The sequence below is a fragment of the Peromyscus maniculatus genome, chromosome 11 (genome assembly GCF_049852395.1).
Source record: "Peromyscus maniculatus bairdii isolate BWxNUB_F1_BW_parent chromosome 11, HU_Pman_BW_mat_3.1, whole genome shotgun sequence".
NCBI classification, from domain to species: Eukaryota; Metazoa; Chordata; class Mammalia; order Rodentia; family Cricetidae; genus Peromyscus; species Peromyscus maniculatus.
This window is the reverse complement of record NC_134862.1, coordinates 29,992,053-30,009,527: the sequence shown is the minus strand read 5'-3', so window position 1 is coordinate 30,009,527 and position 17,475 is coordinate 29,992,053. Positions and strand designations below refer to the sequence as shown.

The 17,475-nt window shown below is 50.4% G+C and overlaps 2 protein-coding genes across 3 annotated transcripts in view; one reads left to right on the top strand and one right to left on the bottom strand.

Annotated features, from left to right (window-relative positions):
• Positions 1-10,055, bottom strand: part of C11H2orf76 (chromosome 11 C2orf76 homolog) — a 116,254-nt gene extending 106,199 nt beyond the window's left edge. Inside the window, exon 1 of one of the 2 annotated variants that reach the window (XM_076547248.1) lies at positions 9,926-10,055. The gene's annotated coding sequence lies outside the window, so the exon portion shown is untranslated. The remainder of the gene's footprint in view (positions 1-9,925) is intronic. The other variant, XM_006980944.4, reaches the window with a different exon arrangement.
• Dbi (diazepam binding inhibitor, acyl-CoA binding protein) lies at positions 10,039-17,156 on the top strand. Its single transcript, XM_006980942.4, has 4 exons — positions 10,039-10,196; positions 11,149-11,266; positions 14,369-14,431; positions 16,925-17,156. The coding sequence occupies exons 1-4, from the start codon at positions 10,188-10,190 to the stop codon at positions 16,996-16,998; spliced, it is 264 nt and encodes an 87-aa protein (XP_006981004.1). The 5' UTR covers positions 10,039-10,187; the 3' UTR covers positions 16,999-17,156.
• The last annotated feature ends 319 nt before the right edge of the window (positions 17,157-17,475 follow it).

The following is a 17,475-nucleotide window of genomic DNA, read 5'->3' as shown; positions in this document are numbered from 1 at the left end:
GCAGGTGTCCTGAGCTGTACAGGAACCCTAGTTAAGCATGGGTTGGTGAGTGAGCCGGCAAGCAGCATTCCTCCACGGGGGCTGCCTCCATGCTCTGACTTCAGCCAGTCATGAGCTGTGACCTGTGAGCTGAAATAAACTGTCCGCTCCCCTCAGCTGCTCTTGGTCAGTGTTTTCATAGCAGCAGCTAACGTCTGGTTTCACGAAGTGTGGACCTCCGGAGCTCCGAGACGGCAGATTTCTGTTGTGTGTCTAAGGAACAGATAAAATGCCAAGTCGTAACGAGAAGGGGGCTCTTGAGACCAGAACAATCAGCACAGGGGACGTGAATTGCAGGGCCTTCAACACGTGTGTGCACACCCCTGCACATGTGTGCAGAGGCTGGAGGACAGCCCCAAGCATCATTCTCAGGATTGGTGTCCGCCTCCTCTGGGACAGGCCGGATCTCTCCGTGGCCTGGAGCTCACTAGTACAAGAAGGCGGGCCGGCCTGAGAGCCCCAGGCAGCAGGCGGTCTCTGCCTCCTCAGTACTAGAACTGCAGTGCTTGCCACCACGCCTGTGGTTTTCACACGGGTCCTGGGGATCAGACTCCTGTCTCCCCAATCCCTCAACAGCAGTTTTAATGCTATGTTTCTTTGTTTAAACTACAGCTTTCATTTTTTTAAAGTGACCTAATTATTCAAATACAGATTACCATTAAAATGAGGCTTCACTACCAGCTCTACCCCCAAACCATGCAAAGGTCTTCATCCACAAGTCCATGCTAAAAAGAACAAAGTAGTTCTTGACTAATTACAAAAGTGTCGATAAAGAAAGGTCCCTTGAGGGCCACCCAGGTGGCTGACAAACCTAACGGTCTGAGTTTTAACCCAGGACCCACATGATGGAAAGAGAGATGGAAAGGTACATATGCATTCTCACACACACACCCCTGCACAGACACACACACACACACACACACACACACACACACACACACACACACACAAATAAATTTTCAAAAAGTTTTTTAAAGAAATGATGCCTGAGCTGGGCAGATGGCTCAGCAGGAAAAGTTCCCAAAGCACAAGTGTGGGAACCTGAGTTCGATCCCTGGCACCACAGAAAAGCTGGCTACTGTAGCAAATGCTGGCAACCCCGGCACTTGCAGGGCGGGGGGCGGAGGGGGTGAGGAGCAAGATGATCCCAATCTAACCAAAAAGGTGAGCTCCTGGCTAAGACATACACACAAATGTTTTTAGTGTGTGTGTGTGTGTGTGTGTGTGTGTGTGTGTGTGTGTATGCGTGTATATGAATGCACATGCGGAGGTCAGAGGACATTTGTCCACGTGGGTCGTGGGGACAGAATTCGAGTTGCTGGGCTTGACAGCAGGTGCCTTCACTGAAGCACCTCTTCTGACTCAATTCTGACATCATAGAAATGGGAGCACAAGATCTGAGCTCTGCCCTTATCTTGGCCTGTTGAGCTTCTGTACTACGAAAGCACCCTGTGGCAGTGACCACGGCTACTCAGAGTGTGTCAAACACAAGCAGAGCTTCCCACGCTCACTCGGGGCTCACCCCCCTCTCCAGGTGGGGAAGAAGGATGGAGGGGTTAGAGCCGTTCGTGATGTTTGACTTCCAGAGCAGGGAGGAATCTGACAGGCCAGAAAGAACAGCCAGCGTCCCGGGGCATCGGAGAGAGCACTTAGGAGAGGTAAGTTCCAGCTGTCATTCGGCAATGCTCGTGCCGGGAAGGGTGCTTTGTAAGACAGACGACATCTGCGGAATGCTCGACAGTGTGCGTTTTAACAGGCTCGAAAGTTGGATCTGTCCTCAGGTTCGGTGGACAAAGCACTAAACGCAAGCAGCTACCACAAGTGTTCTTCATTTTCTTTTCCTTTGTAAAAGCTTGTGTGCGTGTGGGGGAGGGGCGGTGGCAAACTATGGCCCATAACTGAAGGTCAGAGGACGGACAACCCTTGTCCTCTCCTTCCACCCTGTCTGAGACAGTTCCCTGTGATTTGCCTACTGCACACAGGCTAACTGGCCCACGAGCTTCCAGCAATTTTGCTGTTTCCCCCTCCCGTCTCCGGCAGGAGCCCTGGGATTACAGATACAATGTTACCACATCCAACTGTTACATGGACTCTGGAGACTTGAACGCAGGTCTTCACCCTTGCAAAGCAAACTCTTGACCCGCTGAACCATCTCCGCAGCCCACATCCTGGATTCTTAAGATATGACCATGTTCTACCTTGTACCCAACTTTCCGATAACCACATTATTACTAATGCTTCTCGGGCAACAGTGGAAACTCAAGAGTCTTCACTGGACTGTTAAGATCCACAGGAGGGGGTGGGGGCGGGGGGAGCTGGCAAGATGGCTCAATGGGAGAAGACATTGGCAGCCACGCCTGACGGTGGAAGGAGAGAAGCCGCTCTTGCAAGTTGTCCTCTGACCTCCACACACATGCACATGCACAAAAAATAAAGGAATAAGACAAAATAACCTAGGAAGGGGCTGGAGAGGTGGTTCAGTGGTAAGAGCACCTGTTGCTTTCCCAGAGGATCTGGTTCAGTTCCCAGCACCCACATGGCAGCTCACAACCGCCTGTAACTCCAGCTCCTGGGGATCCCAATCTCTCTTCTGCCCTCCATGGGCACCAGGCATGCATGTGTGAACAGACATACATGCAGGCACACTTAATACACATTTTTAATTTTTTAAATAATAATCTAAGAAAAAACCCAGAAGACTGTTAGGAATTACACATTTAGGATCCAGTGTACTTTGTAGAAATAATTTTAAAATAAGTTTCATTTATTGTTTTGTTTTGGGGGGCGGTGTTTGGTTGTTTGAGACAGAGTCTAGCTATGTACCCCAGGCTAACTTCAAATTTGAAATCTTTCTGCCTCATCCCCCCAAATGCTGGGATTACAGGTGTGTCCCTCTAGGCCTGGTGTAAATAAGGTCCAGGGACTGGAGAGATGACGCAGTGGTTAAGGGCATTGCTTAGAGGACCTGAGTTCAGTTCCCAGTGCCCACATTGGGCAGCTCAGAAATGCCTGTTACTCCACATCCGGGAAGTCTGACACCCTCTTCTGGCCTCCATGAGTGTCCCCATGCAAGTGCATACTCAGCAAAGACATACACAGATACGCATAAATAAAAATAAATTTTAACAATGAGTTTCAAGTGGCACCATCCTACATGAAGAAGATGGAGACATGCTTTTCCCTCTACGTCAACTCCAAACCCTGATGGTATACACAAAACAAAGCTAAAACTCTGAAACATGGAGGGAGGGGGGCAGGCAGGCTAGAGACCTCAGGATCTGGGGCACAAGATGGTGGTGAGTTAGTTTCCTGGGCTTTCTTGGGTCTCAGATTCGTTGCTTAGCAACTCGCCAACCTCAGAAATACCAACAATGAACAATGTGGCTCTGCTCCAGCAGAGACCACAAAAGACTGTGACCCTACCTCTACCTGGACCAGCAATATCCCAGGGATGCTGGGAGTCCCATCCTCAACAGGCCTTAATGGGGCACCCCATCACCTGTCAGATGAGGTAGGGAGCTGGGCCACAGTGCATTCTGTTCCCATCTTCCTCGTGGCAATGAGGCCACCTGGGGATCTCCAACTTCCACCCCATCACTGGTAACATGCATTCCTTCCTCTCTGTAGAGAGTGGTGTAAGGTAGACCTACTGAAGGGCCAGCACTGTCCCTCTATCCACTGTGGTAAGGCCACCCTCCTAGCCCTTCTCAACATCCACAGAAGACAGGTCATAAACAGCAGCAAGGCATTCCTGTCCCTGACAGCAAGGTGGCTGCAGTGGTCCTCGGGAGAGACAGGCCCCCTACCTTAGAACAGAACTTTTTCCTCCATCTAGTAATAATAGGTCAGTGATCCTTTCTTTGTCAGAGTAGGATACCAAAGAAAGGCTCTGAGGCGGGGCTAGAGAAAGGTCTCAGTTGGTGAAGGCTTGCCACATAAGGACCTTAAGCAAGGACCCAAATTCCATGTTTAAAAACTACCCCGGGCATGGTAGCAAGCACTGTGATCCCAGCACTGGGGAGGCTGAGACAAGCAGACCCTGGGGTCCACTGGCCAGCCAGCCTGGCCTACCCAGGGAGCTCCAGCCCAGGAAGAGATCCTGTCTCAAAAACAAAGTGGGCCGTTAAGGTGAGTCAGCAGGAAAAAGCCCTTGTCTTGCAAGCTTGATGACCTGAGTTCAATTCCCAGGGCCCAGGGGAAAGCCGGATGCACAGGCTTAGAGCTGTAATCCCAGCACGCCTACGGTGAGATACAGAAGAATCTAGAAGCTTGAGGGCTAGCTAGCCTGACGAATACAGAGCAACCTAAAATGGAGAGACACTGCCTTAACAAGGTGGAAGGAGAAAACTCAGCCCCAAAAGCTGTCCTTTGAGCACTCATACGGTCACACACACACACACACACACACACACACACACACACACACACACACACACACTTTAAATAATAAAAATGGGGCTAGAGAGATGGCTCAGTTAAGAGAACTTGCTGCTCTTCCAGAGAACCTGGGTTTGATTCCCAGAACCCACATCAGACAGCTCACAACCACCTGAAGCTCTAACTCCAAGGTGAATCGATATCCTCTTCTGGCTTCCATGAGCACCTGCACACGCACAGCATACACTCACATTGACACACATATATGCACACAGTTAAAAAACAAATAATTTTTAAGGAATGTGCACAAATAATTTAAAATAATAAAATTAATAAAAGATAGATTGTACCTGAGGAACACCAACTAAGGCTGTCCCTGGCCTTCACACATACATGCACACACACACAAACACGAGTGTACGCACAAAGGCACTATGACAGGATATGTAGCCAAGGATGACCTAGAACACCTGATCCTTCCCTTTTCTCCCAGTGAATGGAGGGCACTTCCCTGTAGTCTTCCACCGCCAAGCCCTCTTGGTGCTCAATGCTGTCACCACTGGACACCTGTACACATGCTGCCTGGGTACAGAAAAGATGAAGAGGGAGAATGATACCACGCATGTCACACACACACACACACACACACTCACACCCGCCTTGATGCAGTTCCTCTCAACATAAGCATCTGAGAAAGGGCAAAGATGTTCCGAGCTCGGCTGGCAAGTTTCTCTCACTGCAGTTGTGGGAAAGTCTCGCTCGCCTTCCCACCCCACTCTCTGGGCTCTCAACCTCCACAGAGCCCAGGCCTCCACCCTTCTGTCCCGACTCCTATCTCGGAAACACTTCCCAACCCCTTTAAAAAGACACTATTCTCCCCCAGCTCTGCTGGAGTCTGGCCAGGAGTCCCATCCCAAGAAAATGGGAACCACGTGGAGTGTTAACTGGCCGGGTGGGAACGCCCTTGCCTTCCACGAAAGCTCTCTTGCCAAGGTAGCTTGTTCTTAACTCTTTTCTTAACGATTAGGTTACTTTTAGAAATTAGAGGCCTCCTTTATAGCAAGAAACTTAATCTTAAACCACTCTTGACACTCACTGGGTGGGGACAATTTTCACCTGTTCGTGTGTCTTGCCCATCTGGCTTAAACTAACAGTAAGGGAAACCTGTGTATACAGACACAGAGAAATCAACCGCAAAGTGACTGGGAAACTCTCCCTGCTGGCCAGCTTATATAGTGCCAGAAGGAGGAACGCAAGCTGCTTCTTGGGAAAAGAGCTCAGTGGTCTTATCCAGGGTTGGATCCCGCATGTTACAGTACTAACCCTGCCTGACAAAATATGGCTACCGGTCTGACAGCGGCAGGACAGTTACAGGGGTAGCCAACTGCTTTCTGGTATTGGCTATGCTACCTGCTTCACAGCAGGAATGCCATACCTGGTAAGCCTGGTCAGTCTGGCTAAGCTGAGAGCAAGGGGTGCCTATGGACAGTCAGAATGATACCTCATAGATTCCTACCCACAAGGACAAGCTGCAACACTGATAACTGCTACTGACTGGCTGGCAAGTTGGCTGGGTCGGGTTCCCCATCCTCCCTAAGCCCTCCGCTTCCAAGGCTGGGAGTACTACCAAAAGATAGCACAGGCCTTGGGCCAGAGTTCATCTGCTTTGTTCCAGCCCATGGTCTCATAATCAGCTCTAATGAACTCAGTTGTTTTCCAAGTTGGCAGCTAATAAAAAGGAACTTTTTTTTTTGCTCTTTTTTGTTGGTATATGTATGTGTTGTATGCCTTTGGGTGTGTGTGTGTGTGTGTGTGTGTGTGTGTGTGTGTGTGTGCGCGTGTGTGTAGGCCAGAGGCTGGCATTGCGTATCTTCTACAATCGTTCTCCACCTTATTTTTTGAGACAGGGTCTCTCAATGAACCCAGAGCTCCCCAGTTGGCAAGAATGGCTACCTAGCAAGCTCCTGGGATCTGCCTGTATTCCCCTCCACAGTGCGGAAAATCAGTTTTAACAATTACGTGGGGGCTGGAAGTCTTAATTTAGGTCTCTGTGTTTGCAAAGTGGACACTTTACCAACTGAACCATCCCCAGGTCCTTTTTGTTTGCTTTCTGAGAGAAGGTTTTAGTGTGAGGCCCAGGCAGTCATCAAGTCTCACGGATGCTCCTGCGTTAGCCTGCCTGGTCCTGGGATCACAGTGTGTGCCATTAAGTCTAGCCAGAAGGAGCACAGCCTACAGAGGAAAGGCACTTTCCTCGGTAGGTAAGTGTTTGTCGAGTCCCTAAGAAGAGCAAGCATCAAGAGATGAGGCAGTGGCCAGTGCACGGTGACTCTATTCTCCTTAGCTCACGCACGAGAGAGAGCAGACAGCAGACAAATAAAATCCTGATGTGAGAGTTGCTCATGAGTACATAAACAGAGCTGAGGACTCCATGACTTCTCGGCATTATGAAAAGCAATGACCTTTTCTAGTTTTGTAGACATAGATAATAACAAAAAAATTCATATGGCTTACCCCAAATAGACTGAGCAGGTTATTTTTAATATATTTATTATTGCACGTGTGTGCAAGAACTGTGTGTATGAGTGCAGGTCTGGGCATGTCACAACCGGTATATGGCAGTCAGAGGTCAGTTCAGTGGACATGGTTCTCCCACCACCTTTATACAGGTTCTGGGGGTTGGAGTCAGGTTGTTAGGATTGCATGGTATGTGCTCTCCCGCCTGGGAAGCTTGTTTTTAACCATGAAATTCCAAGGACTGAGAAGCCTCAGTCAGGAAAGTGCTTGCCACACAAGCATGGGAACCCTGAGTTCAATTTCCATAAGCCATACAAAACACACAGGCATGGTGGCATGTGCTTATAATCCCTGTGCTGGAGAGAGAGAACAGAAGGACCCCTGGGGCTCGCCGGCCCAGCCAGTCTAGCCTACTTGGTGAGTTCCAGGACAAGGAGAGACACTGTCTCAAAAACCAAATGGAAGGCATTAAGGAATTCCAGCCCAAGATTTTCTATGGCCTCCAAATGCCATCCCAGCTCCCTGGGGTAGAAGCACTGAGGGCAGGCAGGCCTGTAGGTGACACTTAGAGACACTGAGCAGCAAGACAAGGACCACACAGTATGCTGAGAAGGATGCCCTGGGTGACCCTGAAACAGGGCCTAGGGGACTCCACCACAAGGAGAGGTGCTCTTCCTTCTCCTCTGGCTCAAGATGACTTGGCACCCACAACCCTTCAGCACGCTGTCGCCCGCTTGAAACAGTTTTTGTACCCTCATCTGGAACCACTACATGGAATTAAGAAAGTGAATCATATTCCTAACAAGCAACCAACAAATCAGTCTTCAACTACATGCAGACTAGCAAGATAACGGCACCTCCACTGATCTCCTGTCTGAGTCCTTTCAAAGCTCCATGGTGCCCACTGATCTTTCAAAAGTGACAAGGAAAATTACAGCAAAGAATACAAGTCTACTATAACTATTCATCTGAGTCTTGAGGGGGTGGGGTCCCCTAAATCGCCACTATGGAAGAAATCCACATTCTTTATACTTCACAGGCAAGTATTTCTTTCTCCAATTTTAACGCCAAAATTTTTTGTTACTTTTGCTTTCTGAGTAAAGTGGTTCACAAAACCTGTATGTGTTCCCTGAGATTAAATTTCTCCTTCCCAAAACATTCCACAAACCCTGGCTGATGATGTAGGTGACATCTGAAAGCTTGGGCTTAAGTTTTCTATTTTGCAGGACTGGGAATCCAACCCAGGACCTCAAATCCACTAGGCAGACACTATCCAGCACTAAGCAAGAGCCCAGCCCTCCCTTTGTAAAGGACTACAGCTATGATGGGGCAGAGGGTAGAAAGGGTGGCAATCTGTGGTCCAGACCTCTGGCCACACATTAGCAAGTGAAGGACAATCTCCCTTCTGTGATGACCTCTAGGGAATTTTCTCTTCCACCTTGGCATCCAGTGCCAGAAAATTCCCCCTTTGGCGCCCTTTGCCTCCTCTCCTCACGCTCCCATGGAGCTTAGCTTCCCATGACAACCTCCCATACGACACCTGTGCACTGCATCATCTCTGCTGGAAATCCTGATGGCTTCCATCTCCATCAGAATGATCGCCTGCATCCCCAGAATGACCAACCTCATCTAGCCAGCCGACCTCTGTCTGAGTTCTCCAGCCTCATTCCCACATTTTCCTTTTCTTAATAAGCTAGCTCTATTTCTACGTCTAACCGGGTGCCTCTGGTACAGTCCTCTGTCCTGAGACACATATGCTTGGAACCGAATGCCCTCTGAACTCAGTGTCCCGCTGGGCACTCCTATGCATGTTCTTCCTGGAGTTCTGGGCTTTCTCACTGTTTCCTCCAAGCCTAGCTTAAAAGGCATGGCTTTTCCTCCATCTCCTTTTCTCCTAGTGGCTGTCAGTTTTCAGCTTGTCTGCGGTTTTTGTTTTTAATCTCAAACTTCAATGAAATTGTCCTCAAGCTTCCTTCTGAGTCAGTTTTATTTTGTTAATGAGGCTAAAACTCAAAGGGAACCTTAATTTCCACAGTAACCCATTGCTCACTCCTGCTCTCTGCTAGAATGCTCTTTCTCTCACTTGCAGGGCTCAAACAGCATCTTCTCTCCATCCCCACCCCCACCCCCACCCCCACCCCCACACACCAGTTAAAACTTCCAATTATTCTTCTTCTTCTTTTTTTTTTTTTTTTTTTTTGGTTTTTCGAGACAGGGTTTCTCTGCATAGCTTTGGTGCCTGTCCTGGATCTCGCTCTGTAGCCCAGGCTGGCCTCGAACTCACAGAGATCCGCCTAGCTCTGCCTCCCAAGTGCTGGGATTAAAGGCGTGCGCCACCACCGCCCTGTTTCCAATTCTTTCTAAAAAGTCTGTAATTGACTATGCCAACTATTAACCCACTCACTCTAAGACGCTCTAAGGTTGCAGAGGATTCATCTGTCCACCGCTGCGTGCTCAAGGTCTAGAAGCCTGCACTCATCAGGCAAGTGTTTAGAAAACGTTTGAGAAGAAAAGTTATTCACCTAACCAAGACTTGTTGGGCACCTCTTCCCGGGCAAAAGTTATCACACTGCTTCCACCTTTATAGGGCACTGGTGGAACACTGGACCGCGTTAAGGATGCAGGACTGAAAACTATGGACAATGTGCACAGGTCAAAGAATGTGCCAACAGTTCACAGGAAAAGGCTTGGGCATGGGCTTGGCCCGACGGGTCACCGACGCGCAGGGCACCAAAGATTCTTCCCTCGAGCCCCAAAAAAGGGATCGCGACACCCCATTTTTCAGGATGAGAAGTTACTAGACCAGAGATGCAACTTCCGGCCTCATCCCAACCGGCAGGATATTTAAAGGGAAAGAATCATACTGATTTCTATTCTCCTGCAGCAGCACCCCATTCCACGCGACCTCAGTTCCTGCCCAGCTCCGGTCCAAGCGCCCTCACCCCGAGTGCCGCCCTCCACCCCCCAAAAAAATTCCCGTAGTGCGTCCCACCTGCTCCCGGCGTGCCCCGCGGCTCCTCCCCGCGCGTGCGCAATAAATGCCCTCTTGGGTCCGGGAGGGGCTGGAGCTCCGGCCTGAGCTGGACACGCCCCCGAGAGCAAATTGGACTTCTGATTGGCTGCAGGCGCTCGCCCGAGCTCGGTTGGAACGCAGGGGCAGTCTTTTAAAGGCGCTACCCTGTGCACTCTGGAACTTGAGTGCTGCTTGCCTGCTCTTGCTCCCGCGCTTTCGGGATCCAGATCACCTCGCCAATATGTCTCAGGTACTGCGCGTGCCCTGCCGGGCTGCGAAGGTGCAGGGGAGTTGGGGGAAATCAGTCAGCAGGAACCCCGCGGGGTGTCCCCTCCCCGGATACTAGGCATCTGCTCTGGGATCCGAGCCCAGCTCATAGCCTGGGGAGCGGAACTTTTTCCCTTGCAGATTTCTGAAACTGCCGCCCACGCCGGAACTGCTGGAGAGTGGCGGGTGGGCTGGACTTCTGAAGCAGGCACAGGGTCCTCGAAAGAAAGATGGGGCAATAAGGGAATGTAGGGCAGAGAAGATTGAATCCCATACTGGGAAGGACCAGAATGGAACAGAGGGCTCCTGGCTGGGGAGCCTGGAGGTCGAGGGAAGTAACTAGTCTTCTGCCTGGCATGCCCCTGTACAGGAGAGATGCGACTAGGCGAGGTGGCCCAGAAGCCTTTCCATTCCCTCCAGTGGAGACCCCTGTCCCGGACCGAGCCCTGTAGGGCGATCCCTGGCTCCTCCCACTTGCCTCTCCCTAATCTGGGCACTGGGACAGAGGTCAACGCTGAACTCCAGGCCCCATAGGAAGGGACCAGTGGGCTCCTGACCCTGGATTCCACTGCGTTCGTGTCCTGAACCCTGATCGACTGTTGTGATCACGCCACTTTTCCCCTCACTGCCTTGCCAATCTCCGCTGATCATAGGTCGAGGCTTTGCTGGAACCCCAGCAATTGCTGGATTTGGGCCAGCGGTGGTCAGGCAGTTGGGCAAGAAATTTTTCAAGGGCGTGTACTCCCACTGTGAGCCAAGTCTATTCCCAACACTTGACACAGTGCTGCAGCTGCGTGAGTGGACAGGTGGGCCTTTGCTGAATCTTAGTGAGAGGAGAGCGTTTGGGAAGAGTACTGCTCTCCTGCCTTCCCATCCGTCCCTGGACCTCTCCCACTCAGGCATCCTCCATCCCCGTTCCTCTCCCTCTCACTTAGGCGGAATTTGACAAAGCTGCTGAGGAGGTGAAGCGCCTCAAGACCCAGCCAAGTGACGAAGAGATGCTCTTCATCTACAGCCACTTCAAACAAGCTACCGTGGGCGACGTAAATACAGGTATGGCCAACTTTCTACATCAGAGTAGGCCAAGTTGGCTCGACAGCCCGGGAGTCTGAGAACCTCCCTTTCCAACTGCCTGAGGCCCTAAGGTTCAGGCAGCGTATGGTGACTTAAGCTGGGAGATTTTTCACCTGCAGAGACCATCTTCCTAAATTCTTGGTGTGACCCTGGGAGCAGATTCAATCTGGTGTTAGAAGGACTTTACCGGTTATCTCGGCATCTGCTGTGAAGGAAGCAAAGGCCCCAGAGAGGAAGCTTGTGATAAGGCCTGTTGCTCAGTAGTAGCTTTGTTGAGCCTACTGTTCCCATCAGATGAGCAGGGTCATCGAGCACTTGGCAGCCACCCCAAGCCTAATAGATGAGCAGGGACGCATCTGGTATCCTGGGGGCAAGTTGGAATTGATGCTGGCCAAAGTCTGCACCATCAGATGACTTTTTTCCCTCTCTAAAAATCTTGGTGCAGACTTTTTTGTATGGTCGGAGCATGTGCAAGTGGAGGCCAGGGAAGAGCCTTGAGTATTGTTTCCACCGGCACCATCCGCCTTCGGTGTTTTGCTTTTCATTTTTATTTTTTGAGACAGGATCTCTCCCTGGCTTGGAGCTTGCCAAGTAGTCTAGGTTGGTGGGCCAGCAAGCCTCAGGCTCCAGCACTGGCATTATAAGTACAGGCTGCCATGTGTGCCCCCCCTTCCCCCTCCCCCCCTCCCCGCATGAGTTCTGAGAATAGAACTCAGGTCCTTCTACTTACAAGGTAAGTACTTTATTGGCTGACCCATCTCTCTAGCCCCTTGGTACAGATTTTGAAGCTGAGCTGTGGATTACCTTGGTCTTTATTGTCTTTTCTGCTGCCCCTCGGGCAGTGGCTGTAGGCTGAGGCACAGTGCGTTCTAGCACAGACTCTTGTCAGCACAGAAGGAAATGTACCCCTCAGCCACCCACCAAGTGCAGCTTCCAATTCCCTGGGAGCTGTTGTGGCAGGCCAAGCAGGTCAGATCAGAGGAAGAAGAAGGAAGTGGGAAGAGAACGGGTAGGCTGGGAGGCTTTGCTGCCAGAGGTACTTGCTGGCATATGAGCATCAGTAGACTGACTTGGAATCTGTCACTTCCTGATCAGGAAACTGTTGTCTGTTTTCCGGCTGTACTGTTCAGTGCAACAAAGACCAGCCACATGTGGCTATCCCTAAGCAATACCAAAAGCTCAGTCTGTCGCTGTGTGCACCGTGTTTCAAGGGCTCAGTAGCCACATGGGGCAAGTGGCTTCTGAATTAAATGTTGCAAGAACCAGTGAAATGGCTAGCAGGTAAAGGCTCTTGCTGCCGTGCCTGACTGCCTAAGGGACCCACTTGGTGAAAGGAAAGAGCGGACTCCCCAAAGTTGTCCTCTGGCATCCACACAGTGGCATGTGCACACGCGCATCCCAGTATACACATCAACTAACTGAATGTTGCAAATATACATTGCCATCTCCGGAGAACAGACTGGCAGGGAGTCTTTCTCTGGGCTTCTGAGGGTTCCTCTGTAGGAACAGTGTCCTGTAAAGTTCCCAGGACTTCTCCCTCAGACTCCATGCCCCAAGCCTTACGCTCTGCAGTAAGAAGGATGGTAGGAGGGCTTCTCCCCCAAACACAGATGCTCTGGAAGAAGCCTGGTCTTCAGTTAAAACAAAACCCTACAAATCAACACAGAGTCCAGCAAAGTGGTGGGAAAATAGAGCTGGGTTATAAAGACAAGTCACAGGCAAGGACATCCACTGGTGACAGTGATGTAACAGAGAGAGAAACCAGGCCCCTGGGGGTGGGGGACCTAATAGTTTTTCTTTTCAGAATTGTCTTTGGGATTTGTTGTTGTTTCAATGTCATGTGCATTGGTGTATACCTTCATGTCTGTCTGTGTGAGGGTGTCAGGTCTCCTGGAACTGGAGTCACAGTTGTGAGCCGCCCTGTGGTTGCTGGGAATTGAACCTGGGTCCTCTGGAAGAGCAGCCAGTGCTCTCTTTAACCGCTGAGCCATCTCTCCAGCCCCATTTTCTTTCAGAGTTTTTGGGTTCTGAACCATGTGAATGGATGTTTGTTTGTTGTTTAACAGGTTTGGTTTGGTTTGAGAATTTTTGGTCTATTTTTCTTTTTTCTCCTCCTCTGTTTTAAGCCAGAGTCTCATGTAGCCCAGGCTGGCCCAAATTCACTATGTAGCAAAAAAAATGACCTTGAAGTTCTGGTCTTCCTGCTTCCACCTTACAGCTGTGGGTCGCCAGGCCTGGTTTATCTGGTGCTGGGGATGAGACCAGGGTTTGGGGCATGCCAGGCAAGCACTCTGCCAACGGAGCCATATCCCTAGCCCTTTTATTATTTAATATTTTGAAACAATCTCACTAAGCCATCCGGTCTGGCTTTAAGCTCTCTCTGTAGGCCAAGCAGGCCTTGAACTTCCGATCCTCCTGCCCTGGCCTCTGGAGTGGCTGGTATCACAAGTGTGCATCACCAGGCCTATCAGTTTTCTTTTATGGTATATTTTATTTTTTCAGACAAGTTCTCATGTAGCCTGGACTGGCCTAAAACTCACAGTGTAGCTGAGATGACCTTGAATTCCTGATCCTCCTGCCTCTACTTCCACCATTCCCTGTTTATACAGCGCTGAAGCATCTACCAGCTAAGCCTCATCCCAGGCCCAAAGACTAGTGTTGTTTTTAAAGTAAAACTTTGGGTTTTAAACATTTAACTTAAAGTACAAAAACAATCTAAGAATACTTTTTTTATCCTGTTTTTCCCCAGTTTTAAATTTGGGTTGCTCCAAAGCCATCTGGGTTTCTTAGGCTAGAACCCTCTGTGGGAGACACTGGGAGTCTGTGCATTCAAAAATGTCTTGGTGCCGGGCGGTGGTGGCACACACCTTTAATCCCAGCACTTGGGAGACAGAGGCGGGTGGATCTCTTGAGTTCAAGGCCAGCCTGGTCTACAGAGTGAGTTCCAGGATATCCAGGGCTGCACAGGGAAACTCTGTATTGGGAGAAAAAAAAAATGGTGTCTTGCTTTTCATGGGGAAAAAGTTGATGAAGTTCTCCATTAAAAGTTGTAATAAATCTGTCTGCCCTTCCTTGTTGCAGATCGGCCCGGGCTTCTGGACCTCAAAGGCAAGGCCAAGTGGGATTCATGGAATAAGCTGAAAGGTAACGTGTTCTGATCAGCTTCCCTTCTTTGTGAGGCTGGGCATTGAAGACTCTCCATTCTGGAGTGGGGAGGACATAGTTCAGGAGGCACACATTGGAAGCCAGCCCAGCCAGCCCTGGCATGGGAAAACTAGGCCACCTCCGTCCCCTCCGAAGGTTGCCGATGTCTCTTCTAAGAGCTCTGTCTCTGGGCAGAGGTGTTATCTGGAGGGAAAGGACTTGGGGATCAGCCACTGAGAAATAGGCCAGGGAGTGACAATGTTGCCGTGGTCTTTGGCTGTAAAGAGAGTAAAGTGAGTTCTCCCACCCACGCCTCCATCTCCGCAACAAGGCCAGGCAGTGACCCCTTAGCCGAGTGGCCATTCCCCAGTTCCCTTTCAGCCAGAAGGGCACATGAGAAAAAGGGATGAGGTAATGCGTGGCCAGTGAATGGAACTATTATTTGTTAAGCACAAGCATCCAAGAAGTGTCCAGGCTCCACTAAATCACGTGCTCCCCTGGCAGCAAGCCCCAAAAGCAGGCACAAAGCTGTTGGCAGCTTTCGTACCCTCGCTAGCCAGTTGCTGAATAAGCCTCTGTCTTCACGAGGGGGAAAGGCATGAACTCAGGAAGGGCCTAGCACACTGGAATGCCCTGCTAGGGGGCCGGGTGGGTCTGGCTGTCCATCTTCCGAGCCATTCTCAGGCCCCGGATACCCTAACACTTTCCAACACGCTTCTTCAGTCCCCAGGACTTCCCAGTACCCCGGGGGGATCTAGGAAACCCAGTGTGGCTGTCCCTCAGGGTGTATTCATGTCTCTTGTGTAGTGAAAAGGAGACAAAGATTGGCCTCATTCCTTTCCAAGGACGAGCTGCTTTCCCTCAGTCTCTACCTCTTCTCCCAGCTTCTCTCTGCGGGGCAGAGGGTGGCTGCCTCGGCTTTGTCACAGCCAGCAGCATAGCCCTGGGAGATAAGAATCCAGAACAGATAGTCCATAGGCTGAAGCCAAACACGAAAACGGCAGCACCGGGAAAATCACTGCGGGGACACTTTCCTGCCTGTCTACACTGCCTGCTGCCTTGGTGCATTGTAAAGTAGAACTCATCCCCTGGAGTGCCGTGTGTCTACTCCTCGGGCCGTCTCTGAGATACAAGAGCTGTGCTGTAAGTGTAAGGACAGCCTCCAGCACTAAACTGGAATCTCAGCCAGTGTGTCCAGCCTGTGGCCCATCACATGTGAGGATCATGACATCGTGTCATAATGTTAAAAGTTTGGCTGTCTGGGGCTGGGGAGATTTCTAGTCGGCAGCTTGCCTTCTGTGCAAGCACAAGGACCTGAGTTCAGGTCCCCAGTGCCTGTATGAAAAAGCCAGGCACAGCAACATGCATCTGTAACCCTAACGCTGGGAGGGAGCCGAGACGGGCAGGTTGACCCTCAGAGCGCACTGGCCAATCCAGGAGTTCCAGGTTCCATGAGGAACCTTGTCTCGTCAAATAAAGTGGAGGGTCTGGTGAGGTGGCTCAGTGGGTCAAGGTGCTTGCCACCAAGCCTGAAAACCTGAGTTTGGTCCCCAGGGATCACGTGATGGGAATCAGTTCCCACAAGTTGCCCTCTAACCTCTACCCATGCTGTAGTAGTATACGCCCTACTCCCCCCCCCCTCACCTTAGTTACTCTTCTATTACTGTCAAGAGACACCATGACCAAGGCAGCTCTGCTTGCTTACAATTGTAGAGGGTTAGTCCGTGACCATCATGGCAGGAAGCGGACAGACATGATGGAGGAGCAGTAGTCAAGAGCTTTACACCCTGATCCACCGGCAGTGGAGAGAGACTGGGCCTGGCATGGGCTTTTGAAACCTAAAAGCCCACCCCCAATGACACACCTCCTCCAGTAACACCACACCTCCTAATCCTTCTCAAACAGTTCCACTAACTGGGGACCAGGCATTCAAATAGATGAGCCTGTGGAGGCCCTTCTCATTCAAACCACCACATCCCCCTTGCAAAATAAATCCATATATTTTTTGGAAGTAGCTAAGGTGGGGCTGGAGAGATGGTTAATTGATTAAGAGCACCTGCTGCTCTTACAGAGGACTTGGATTTGGTTCCCAGAACCCACAAGTGGCTCACAACTGCCTATCACTCCAGTTCCAAGAGATCTAACACCCTCACCTCACTTCTTCAGGCACCTGCATGCATTTGGTGCACATGCATCCATGCAGGCACATAAATAAACAATAGAAGTCTTTTTTTAAGTAAATAGAGAACAGTGGAGAAGACACTTGACATGTAACTCTGACCTCTACATTGCACACATGTGCACATTTGCTGGCAAACACACAGACACATACATATTACATCCACTGTCCAGATACGCACACACAATTTTTTAAAAGCCAAGGCCGGACACACACACACACACACACACACACACACACGCCCCACCCCCGCCAGCTCGATACCTTTCTAGCAGCCTGCCTTCCTGATGTGTATTCCCACCGATCCCTTCCAGGAACTTCCAAGGAGAGCGCCATGAAAAGCTATGTGGAAAAAGTGGAAGAGCTGAAGAAGAAATACGGAATCTAGAAGACCAGACACATGCGTGACCCGTGAGGACATAATGCCTTGGTGTTTTTCTAATGTAGATGATATGGCTCTGATAAATTAGGGCCAGGATTAATTGCTGACCCTCCTCCCTGTGTAGTTTTTACCTGAAGTCAATTAAAAGTACATTTGTTACTGTATGTCTTTCGTTGTCTGGGTTCTTTTATATGTTTTTAATTTTTATTCATCTAACTGTATTTGTTGTGGGGGCGGGGGGGGGGGGGGGGCACACATGGATAGGTCAGAGTTGGTTCGCTCTTCCTACCATGTGGGTCCCAGGGATCCGTCTCAGCCTGTCAGGCGTCTTTACCACTGAGCCATCTCACCAGCCCATCCTCCAGGTTCTTGAAATGACCGGCCTTGCTCCATTCTTTCATCTCTGCTTCCTTCTAAAGATGCGCTGTGGAGCTGCGGATTGTCACTCAGTTTGGCAGGGTGCTGCCTAGCCTGCCCAAACCC

Excerpts from the sequence above, each read along its gene's own strand:
- Dbi (XM_006980942.4), top strand. Across the intron at positions 11,267-14,368 it reads CGTGGGCGACGTAAATACAG|ATCGGCCCGGGCTTCTGGAC; the intron begins GTATGGCCAACT and ends TCCTTGTTGCAG. Across the intron at positions 14,432-16,924 it reads TTCATGGAATAAGCTGAAAG|GAACTTCCAAGGAGAGCGCC; the intron begins GTAACGTGTTCT and ends GATCCCTTCCAG.